The 12,936-nt window shown below is 14.9% G+C and overlaps 1 protein-coding gene across 1 annotated transcript; it reads right to left on the bottom strand.

Moving 5' to 3' along the window:
• Positions 1-12,396: 12,396 nt before the first annotated feature.
• On the bottom strand, positions 12,397-12,546 carry BO87DRAFT_322221 (uncharacterized protein; the record flags this gene model as incomplete). Its single annotated transcript, XM_025619964.1, has 1 exon — positions 12,397-12,546. A coding segment is annotated over one exon (150 nt), but the record flags the coding sequence as incomplete, so codon positions are not given.
• Between the last annotated feature and the right edge of the window lie 390 nt (positions 12,547-12,936).

The raw sequence follows: 12,936 nt of genomic DNA on the forward strand, positions 1-12,936 counted from the left end.
TATTTATATACTGAGATAAACTTATTAAATTAATAAGAAATCTAGATATATTATAATTATATTTATACAGCTGTTAATACTAGAGCTATTTATATAAATTTAAATAATTTTAAAAATAATTAGCTTTTATATTTTATATCTAAGAATTAACTTATTTTTATTTCCAGTGATAAAAATTTAGAATAATGATTATTATAAAAAATCAGTTATAGAATATATATCTCAAGATCTTATATATTAATATTTATAATAAGAAAAAAGTTATTTTCTACTAGTTTGAGCAGGCTGTGCAACAAAAAATTAAAATAAATATAATAATATTAATAAATATTTATATATATAAATATATTTATAATCTAGTTTAGTACTTAAATTTTTTAAATCTATAATTATTTTAATATTAATAATTCTCTGTATTTTCTACTATTATTTTTAAAATTTAATTTAAAAATAATAAATTTCTCTGTCTGCCTATTCCACGGGAAATAAAAATAAAATCAATTAAAATTTTATAATTCTGTCCTTCTATAAGACCCCTTATAATTATAATTATATTATTAATATATTTAATATTATTTATATTATTTGAAAAGTTCTCTTATATTATGATATTTATATTTACATATTATAGAAAATATATAAGATTAAAAAAAGCAGTGATCCTTGTAGAATACTTATATTAATTTAAATATATAAGATAATATATTTTAATAAAATTAATATCATATAATATTATTACAGAAAGCTTTAAAATTAGTTAATATATATAAATAAAATATAATATTTATAAAAATTATATAGCAGCCGCTCGTGGGATATATTAAAAATTCTAAAAATATTTTAAAAAAATAAAAATTATATTTTCTATTTTTTATCTCATATATATAACTTCTAGTATAATATATAAAATAGTTTTTATATCTTGATTTTTATAATTTTTAAAATAATTATTTAAAAGCAGTCTGTAGATTTTAACTAGATAATTTAATTAATTTATAAGTAAATTCTCTATAATCTTGCTAAACGTATTAAATAGTATAATTTATTAATAAATTTTTAATATAAAAAAATTAAATTAATTAAATTTATAAAAAATTATTATTTTTATCTCACAAAATAAGCAGGATAATAATTAATTTTAATATAATAATTAAAGAGATTAATTAATATAAAAATCAGGATTTTAATAGCAGCCTGTAATATTTAATTAAAAATTATATTTAAATCAGAAACTTTATTAAATATTTCAATAATTTAATTTGTTTTATATTTATTAAACAGGAGTATTTTAATTAGCTTAAAATAATAAAAATTATAGATATTATTAAGATTAACTATTAAAAAAACAAAAAGAAAATATTTATTAAGATTTCTATCTTCTCTTCCAGGAGATAATATATATTATTTAAATTTTTTAATAATAATATATATATCTGGTAAGCCTTCTATTTTTAATTTTTAATATAATTTTTTATATAAAGATTATATTATTAATATCTGTGATTTACTATTAATAAATTATCTTATAATTTTTATATACAGTATATTTACATATTCTGGATATTTAAAATATATAATATATATTCATTATAGAGCCTTGTAGCTGAAATATATATAATAATCTATAATATTTTATTTAAAATGTATATTTAACTATAGTAATTCTCAATAGACTTTATTAAAACTAGATCTTATTTATTAATTCAGATAGATTTAAGAAACTGCCTGATTAATAACTAGAATAACAATTTCTATAATATTTATTATATATTAATCAAGCTATATAGTATTTTTAATTATATTTATAATTAATATCAGTAAATATTTATAAATAATCTTATTTAAAATGACAATATTTAGATTTTTCTAGTTTTAGTAAGATTTACTCTTGCAGGACAGAAAGAAGATAATAAATTTAATTTTTATTAATAAATAATACAAATATTTATATATATTTATTATATTTATATATTTAATTTAATTTTTTATATTCCATGATATTATACAGAGATTAATAGTTATATTAAATTAAGTTTCTAGTGATTTCATATTATTTCTAGTATTATTATCTATATTATTATCTATATTATTTTTTACATTATTTTCTAATCTGCTATTATCCAGGTCTATAATAAAAATTATATAAATAAATAGATACTACTCGATGAGCTGTTTTGAATTTTAAATATATTCTATATTATTCTTAGCTATAGAAAGATAATTTAGCCCTATCTAGAAAAGATTATATATATATTAGAATTCCTGACTATAATATATTTAATATTAATTATATATATTCAAAATTTTAAGTAAAATATAGATTCCCTTATTTATTTCTATCCACAGAAAATTATAAATATCACATATAAAAATTAATAATCATATTTACAAAATCTGCTCAGGGGTATATCTAGGAATTTATCTAGAAATTATTTAAATTCTAATAATAATAATATATATAAATATATATATATATATATAGATACAGATTATTTTTTATTAAATTATATCTGAGTAAAGCAGTTCCTGATTTTTATTAAAAAATATATTTCGAAATCTTTACTACAGATATTAATCTATAGTTTTTAGATTATAATTATTATTTAGTTTTATATTTTTTATCTTATAATAGTAAGTTCATGACTTTATTAAATAAATATTAAATATTATATTATAGAATCTTTAGATTCTTATTTAATAAAGCTTCTCTTAAGATTATATTATTTATATTTTAAGTTATTATAAGTTGAGTTTTTTGCTTATGTAGAAAAATAATTTATAAAATAAATAATCAATTCTGATATATTATTATTATTCAAATTATTTATTATATTATTTATTAAAGTTTTTATAAGTCTAGTATAAGCATCTCCCAGTATTATTTTAAAGAGAATTATATCAGAAATAATTAAAATTATATTCATTATATTTATTATACTTGAGATAGCCTGCCAATAAAACAGTAATACTAGATAATAAAAATATAAATAAAAAATTATATTTTAGAGAGTAGTCCAGAGTAGAGAATATTCAGAAATCTTGATAATAAAAAATATATAAGCCAGCTAGATAAGATTATTAATATACTAAATATAATATTAGATAAGATAATAAATAGAATAATAGATATTATATCAAAGACCCTAGAGAAAATACTAGTAAATATACTAAGTAAAATATTAGAGATATTAATAAAGCTTAACAGTGTATTTAAAAAATATTAAACTAGATCATTGAGAATCTTATATTAGAAAACAAGATATAAAATTAGATTTACAGATTTTTATAAAAATATATTTTAATATTTAACTTTACTAATCTTATTAATTTTTATTAAGTTTATTAATTTTATTAATTTTATTAATTTTATTATTTTTATTAATTTTATTAATTTAAATATCTGTATAAATTAAATTATTTTATTTATTTTTATCTTTATCTTCTTCTCTACTAGCTTAGATATCTTTATTAGCTTAGATATCTTTATAAAAAGTAATATTAGTAATTTTATTTTTATTATAATTTTAGTTATAAGTAAGGCATTATCTTCTGTATTATATATTTTAATAAAAATTTTATAATAATTACTACTGCTGTTATTCAAAAGATCTTATAAATTATTAAAATTATTTTTTAAATATAGATATTTACTCTACCACGTTAGTAATTAACTAAAAATAGTAAGACTAGATATATTAGAAATATTTAATATGAATTTATCTAGATTTTACAGTAAGTATTACTTCTCAGTATCTTTTTAATAATATTTTATTTAAATATAAATTCTTTTTGTTTTTTATAATATTATTTATTTATAATATTCAGGTTGCTTGCCCACAAGTAATCAAATAAAAGTTTTTTTCAATTATTATTATATCTAGAAAAAAGTACAGCTTAATAAATAATAAAATATAATTATATGATTATTTATATAATTTATGTATTTTAATAGATAGTACAGAGCATAGTATTACTATTAAAGCTAATATATATTTTAAAGATTTATTACAATAAATAACTGGTAGTATTATTATTTATAATATTATTATTAAAGACTCTGGTTAGGGTATTCTAACTAGAAAATCTTATAAAAAATTTAATTAGAATATTTTAATTAAAGAATCTTGCTAGAGCTGTTTATCTGTTTTTATTTTTTATTATAATAATAAAATTGATTATAGTAGTAAATTTAATTATTAGAATATTTCTAATTTATTTTATTTATATAAAGATTTCTTGTATAGAGCTTTATACAGGGCTTTATATTAAATTTTATATAACATCTTTTATAAGATTCTGTACAGGAAATCTAATTAGATTATATATTAAATTTTATATCAGGTTTCTTGCAGGAACTGGTACTGGTAAGACTAAAATATAAATACTAAAAATTATAAAAAAAATTAATATCAAAAAACTATGCTAATTATAGCAGCTATAAAAATAATTAAATTAAATATAATTAAATAAAATATATTAGACTGTTCTCTTCAGAAACTATACTTTTAAATTATTCTAAAAATTATAAAAATAAATTTTTTATTTTTATTTTTGTATTACTTAATCTAGGTATTCCTGTTAGATATAATATTTTTTTAAATTAATTTAATAAGATTACTTACAGTTAATATATTTATATAGATTTAATTATAATTTAATCTTATAGTATTTCTTATTATAATCTTTAATATAATATAAATATATTATCTTCTAAGCTGTATAAGTAGGATTAGTATACTTAAAATAATAATAATAATTATATTAATGTGATAGGATCTACTTGTCAGGGTAGAAAGCCTGTCGACTAGGTAAGGAATCAACCACTAAACGCAATGGATTCGTCTAATAACGGCAAAGGTAGCCTATATCCACGAGATAGACTGATACTTGAGGGATCAATAGTCTCCTGCAGAGGAATCGGCACCTTTTAGGTGTCGATAATGTGCAGAACCACTATCGATGACCTCACGACTCTCGTAACCACTATAATACGTCATCCCGATGCCCAAGGCCCCGATAGCTGGGTTACTATATCACAATTAAAGAATCTTATTATATAGATTATATAACTCTATTCTTAGAATAAGACTTTTTAAAAATAATTAATTTTATAAAATATTATTTATATTCCGGAGGTCCCGGAAGATAATAATCAGAGAAAAATTTATATTAAAATATTTTTAAATTATTATCAGTCTATTCTACTAGTAGTATTTAAGTTTTAATATTTAGATTAACCTGTAACAGATCCTTCTTAATCTATATTATTATCTTAAAAAAATAAAAAAAATAAAAATATTATAAACTAGAATTATATATCAATAATTAATAATATAAGTAAAATCACTGTAAAATAAAAAAAGCTAAATTATATTACTAAGTTCTTCCTGTTCTGTGGCTGTACTGGTATAAAAATTAATATTTTTATTTTAAAATATTTTAATAATAATAATTTTAATAGAGATAACTATAAAAAAATACTAGATAAGAAAACTTTTATCTCTTATTAAATTATAAAATTAATAATAATTTTATAAAAAAATTTCAGCATATACTATAAGATATATATTAAATTTTTCTCTTATATAAGTAATATAGATATAAAAAATAGTAGTGATAGCAGGTATAAGAATAATTATATAAATTAAAATAAGGATTAGGGCAGTAATTAGAAGAATTAAAAATAAAGAAATAAGATAATATTATTAATTATTTTTTATAATTATTGAAAGACCTGCCTGGCTTCTAGAATTATTAATAATTACATTTTTGAAATTTTTTCCCGATATAGTAAATATTTTATTATAAAATAATCTATAAGCAGAGTTATTAGTTATAAGATATATCTAGTAAATAATTTAATTTAAAAAGATTTTTAATGTAAGTATCAGATTAATTATAATATATTATATAATCTATTTATAGTATATTATGAATTTATAAATTTAAATAATAATAAAATCAGGATTATTAATTTTTGAAATAAATTATTATATTATTTAAAGTAGTAGTGCCTAGTAATTATAACAGTATATAAAAAATAAATATAAATATATATGAGAAAATAGAGACTTATCTAAAGAAATATAATAAATATCTAATCTAGTATACAGTAGTAGGTATTTAAGCTTGAATAAATATTTTATTTAATCATATACTTTTGTATAAAGGATTTTCTTTGATAAATTAATCTCTATAATAATACTAGCAGTGCTGGTAATGCTAAGAGTTAATATATTATAAATATATATATAAAGAGATTACAGACTAATCCTGCTTTTTAAGATTAAACAGAAATCCTGTTTAAAATATTATAATTATTTATATATATCAAAATATCTGCCTAGCAGAAGTATTCTCTGGTATAAATATTTATTTAGTAAGTTTCTTTATTATTTTATTGCTATCTTTACAAGTATCTTTTATATTAACTATATTAATTATAAGTGGGTCAGCCCCCTAATTCAGTATATTTCTTTAAGCAAAGATAAAAAAAATGTTTATTTAAAAAATATCTGAAGCAAAGATTCAGGAAGATATAAAAATAAAGAAATATTTATTTAAAAAATATTTAAAGCAAAGATTCAGAAAGGAGTAGATGTAAAGATAAAAAAACATTTATTTAAAAAGTATTTGAAGTGAAGATTCAGGGAGGAGCAGATCAACTAAGATATGGGATATAATTTTTATCTACTTTATTAACTATATATAATCCTGTCTATTTATTCTATTTACTTTATTTTATTTATTTATTTTTGTTATTTATATATATTTTTTATATTTCTTTCCTTTCCTCTCTCATGTTTAATGTTCTAATTGAAGTATATTAAATAAAATTATTTAATTAATTTTTATATAATTTAAAATATTATAGCTAATTACTTTTTTCTTTGATCAATATTATAAATATTAATTATTTACTAGAACTGCTAGTATTTATTTAATATATACTTAATAATATCAAAATAACTAAGATAAAATAGTTTAAACTAAATTTCTAAAAAAAGTAATCAACTGATAATTCTCTTAAATTATGATAATTAGAAAAATCAGATTAATTTTACTTTATATGAAAAATTTTTTAAAATAATCAAATATTATTTTATTAAACAGAAAAGCTGATAACTATAAAAAATTATTTAGGAAAAATTTAATAGAATATATAAAAAAAATTCTAAAAGAATTTTAATCTAGTTTTTATTTTTATAAATAAGATAAAAACAGAATTAAATATTATTATTAATAAATGTAATATAGTTATCCAGAAATAGAATAAATTAATTAAAAAATATAATATATAAATAGTATTAATAATATACTATATAATTTATAATAATAAAAAAATTAAAATTTCTAAATCTAAGAAATCTTTGAAAATTTCTAACCTTTTAATTTAATATTTAGTAATAAAAAGATTTTAATTTCTAAAAGTTAATTAATTATAACATAGCAGAAGCTGGAAGTTAATATAAGTTATTTAATTATCTTAATAATTCAATCTATATATATATAAATACTTATTATAAAGAATATTTAAAAATATCTAGTTTTATAATTTTATCTGAAAATAATTAATTTTTATAAGTTTATTACTGATATACTAAAGTATTTAAAAATATTTTTTATTAATTTAAACATAATGCTTGATAGCAATACTAAAAATTAAAATAAATATTAAAAAAAAAATTATATTTTCATTTCTATGTTTTAATATCTGGTAGTAGAGGCTAGTATTATTAAAATTTATGAAAAAGATATTCTATATGAATAATTATTTTTAAAAGTTAAAAAAATAATTATAGTATAGTTTAAATAAATTTTAATTAATTTATTAAGTTTTATGCTGATGCTTTAGATTTTATAAATTAATTATATTATTCTTTTAAAAGAATTAATTTATTATCTTATTATATCTTATTAATAATCTTAAATATTATTATTTTTATTATTCTTTTATTAATATTTAAATCTCTTTAAATTGTAAATTATGATTCTAGTCTGGATCCTGAAAACTATATTTATATAATAATTAGAAAATAATGTTTTATTTATTAGAAATAAAAATATTTAATTGAAGATTATTTAAAAAAAGATAGCTTAGATTAAGTGTTTAAAAATTATAAAGAAAATAAATAAACAAAAAATGATATTTAAAAAAAGTCTTCTTTTTAGATAAAATAAAAATTTATTTAAATATATTAAATTTGTAGACTTTGCTAGGCTAAAGAATAAAGATTTTATAATAAATATTTTAATATTAAAAGATAAATTAATAATATCTATTTATATTTTAACAGATACTAAAATAAATATATATTAATTTTATAATTTAACTAGTATACTGATTTCAGAATAAAATAATTCTTTTAATTACTAAATATATTATAATAAAATTTAATAAAAAAGTTATTATTTATTTAATATATACTATTGATTGATAATAAAATTAATAATGAATAATAATTTAATGATATATTCTTTCTAATTTTCACTTTTAATTGATATGATATTATATTAAGAAAGATATAATTTATAATAATAATTATTTAATATATTTTTCTTACTGTTCTGCGTGGGTGGTAATTTATATAATAAAAATATATATTCTATATTTTTTAATATAAGAAAACAACTATATTATGTAGATCATGAGTTTGTATACAGCTTAATTATATATTATATATATTTGTATATTAGATTATTGATTCTCTTTCTTTTTTTTAAAGTATATAACTAGAAATATAACTATTTACTAAGAAATTAATAAAAGAAATAAATAAAATAATTTATTTTTTCTGTACTTTACATGCTGTCTGTCTTTATATTATTATTTATATAGTTTTATATTATTATTATTATAATTAATTTTTTTATTATTATTATTCCTGCTGTACCTATCTTTTCTGTTATATTTATTTTTATTATTATTATTATTATAATTATTATTATAGGTATTATTATTATTTTTCTCCTCCCGTGTGCCGCGATTATTTTATATACTAGTAATATTATTCATATTCCTTTTTTAATAAAGTTATATTTTAATAATAATCTTTATTATATAATTTTTATTAATTATATTAAGTATAGTTAATATTCAGCTAGCTGTTATTTTTACATATTAATAAGTAATTTCTTTATATTAAATATATTAGATATAACTACTGGTCAACTTATATAATAAATCTCTAGTAAATATTATTATTTAATAATTATTATTATAAAAGTTTACTGCTGCTGCTGGATGCAGCCTGGTAATATCTTATATTAAATTATATTTAGAAAAATAGTATTATTTTTCTAGTATATAATTTATTAATTCTAGAGATTTAGCTACAAGAGTAATAAGAATATATAATTCATTATTGTTTTTTTAGTTATATTTAAAATATTTTATTCGGGTATATATCATAATATAAAAATATAAATTAACTAATTTATATAATATTAATCATTTTCTTTAATTAAATATTCATGCGTGATTAGATAGATAATTAAATATATTTTAATATTTTCTTTTATGTTTTTTTATAATTAATTAATTATTAAATAATAATTAACTATATATATATATATATATATAATATATTTTTTATAAAATATAAATAATAATAGAAGATATATAATAAAAATTATCTATATTATCTTTATTAATAATTAGGTATTATTTTTTATATTAATTAAAATAATTAGTTTTAATAAACTTATATAATTTTAATATTTATAAGAAATTTCCAGATATGTTTTTCAGAATTATAATTTTATTATATATGAAGAATCCTTTCTAAGGCTTTTAATTTTATATATATATATAAAAATTCTGTCTACCAGCTATTCTTAATATTTACTGATTAATTTAAAAATTAAATAATCAAGCTTATCTATTTAAAAATGATAATATTTTAAACATTAAGATATAAAAAACTAAATATAAATTTTTATATTTTAATAATAATTATAATTTATATAATTATAGTCTCTAGATATTAATTATTAAAAAAAACTTAATTTACTAGTAATTGAGTATTATATTTAAATAAATAATTTTAATATTCTTAATATGTACTATAATCTTTTATTTTATTGAAAAAATCTTTTTTTATATTCATAATTATATTATTATATTATTATTTCTTTTATTTTATCTGGCAAGATCTCAAGTATTTTTTTAATCTTAATAGGAGTATTTATTTATTTATTATGAGTATTTTACCAGGAAAAGTCTTTTAGTTTATATTAATTTATAATTAAAGTATAAAGTTTATTAGTGTTTTATAAAGTATAAATTTTATAATATTATAAATTATATTATTATAGATTATTTAAATAATTAAAAATTATTAAGTCCAGTTATCGAGAGAAAATTTAAATAAATTTATAAATAATATTTAAGAATTTAATTTTAATGCTCTGTCTGCCTGTCTGTTTGAAAATAATTATATAGATTTTTATAAATATAAAATATACATATAATAATATAAGATTATTTAATATTTATTTATAAAAATAATTTCTCTGTCAGTTACTAGCTTATTTATATCTCTAATGATAAATATAATATACTTATATATTAGCTTAAATTATTAATATTTTTCTAATATAATAAATAAAATATATACAATATATATATTTATTATTTTTAAAATTATATCATAGACTTTTTCTTGCTACTTACTTAGGAATAAATCTATTATAAAATTTATAATTATTATTTTTTTAGATTTATTAGATTATAAAAATAACTTTAGTTATTATATAATATATAATTATAGACTTAAATTTTTAAATAGAAATTATATATTTTTATATATCTTTTTATTTTAGCGTGTATATTATATTACTAATATTTATATTAAATATTCTTTGAAATATATTATTCTTAATAATATTTATTTCATAAATATATTATAATTTATCTACAATATTTTTTATTTTATTACTGAGCTAGCTAGGATTATTATATATTTACTTTTTTTAAATAAATTTATTTTATTTATTTTCTTGATTATATTATTTAATTTTTTACTTTTATATCCATAGGTCTTTTTCTTATATTTTATAAAATAAATCTACTATGGAATTCTATAGATTAAAATATATTATCTTAAAATTAATTATTATATATATATAGATCCGTAATACCAGAAAATCTAGAATTTTTATATTATTATTAATATTTTATTACTTATAAATATATTTTAATATTTACAGGCACTCTTATCGGCGAATATATATTTTAATATTTATTTAATTTTTTATAAAATTACTCAAGTTATTTTCTGTTAGTATTTCTTTAGAGAATTTATTTATTTTTTTAGATTTATGATTTATAAAAAAAATAATAATAAACTTTATTTTATCTTCTCTAGTGAGAAAATAAGATCTAGATATTAATTAAATATATTTAAAAGATTTTTTCCCGGGCTAGTATTTAATTATAAAATTAAATATTATCAATAGCTGTTTATTTAATTTACTAAAAGTTTAATTATTTAAATATAAGATATAGAAAGGTTATAAGATTAGTATAACTAGATTTTCTTATAAATTAGAAATTTATTTTCTTTAGATAATAATAATATTATTTAAATTTTAATTATTTATGAAATATTTATATTTTATATCTGTTATTTTTCTTAAGAAAAATATAGTAAAATACCAGGTTTCTTTTATTTATAATTTTAATATAATTATTCTGATTATAAAATTTAAAAAGTCTGTCTCAAGCTTAATTTATAATTCTAAATTGAAATATTATAAAAGTAGTATATTTTTAGAAAAGCTTTTTTAATTTTTCAAATATTTTTCTTATAATAATTAAAAAAATTAAAAATTAGTCCAGGAATATATATTACTGGTAATTTTAATTTATTATTATACAAAAATCTGATTTTCCTTTCTTCTTTCTTTAGTATATAAGTTTTATGAAAGAGAAAGTAATATAAAAATAATTTTTAATAAATTATTTATAGAAGTTTATAAATTTCATAAAAATCAGGATTTTATATATAATTATAGACTTTGACTATAATTGAAGTATATCAATCTATTTTTCTTATTAAAACTTTTTTTAGTCTAATTTCAAATCCCAAATAATATACTTTTTATATATAAAATTTATATTTAAAATTTTTTACTACTAATTAATATTTTTCAAATAATCTAGTACTGCTTATACATGTTTAATATTTTTTTATAACTTTATAAATATAAGAAAATATTCTTAAGATATAGAAAATAATAAATATCTAGTAAATTATTAAAAAATATAATATATAGCTTTAGAATATAGTAGATTTATTAATTAATTTAAAGAATATATTAATATATTTATACCAACTATAGCAAGTACAGAAAATAATTTTCTATCTACTATTTTTTTATTCAGATATAATATTAAATATTATATAAATTAAATTTAATAAAAATCTTTATCCTGCTAAAATAATTTATTATCTTATTAATTAATAATAAAAAATAATGATTTTTAATGATAATTATATTTAATCCCTGATAATTTATACAGCGATATAATATATTATTTTTTTAAAAAATAAATAAATAAATATATATACTGGACTTCAGGAGAGATAAATCTATTTTTATTATAATATAATTATAATATATTTATATAGAGCTTAGAATTCAGTCTTTAAAAAATTATAAATTAATTAATATAGGAATTATTTTCCTGTTTTTAATTTAATTGTATAATCATGGTAAGAATATAATATTAAGATATTTATTTGATTTTTTTAAAAAAATTATTTATAACATTATTATATCTATTTAAGAATTCTGGGATAGATTCTTTAGCAGTATTTATTTTATTATTATATTTTATTATTTATGTATATCTAGATTTGAGCTTTATAGCTAGAATATATCTAATATTATATTAGAATTTTATGTATTCTTACTATTAAATTACTGTTG

This window comes from Aspergillus neoniger (genome assembly GCF_003184625.1).
Source record: "Aspergillus neoniger CBS 115656 unplaced genomic scaffold BO87scaffold_69, whole genome shotgun sequence".
Lineage (NCBI taxonomy): Eukaryota > Fungi > Ascomycota > Eurotiomycetes > Eurotiales > Aspergillaceae > Aspergillus > Aspergillus neoniger.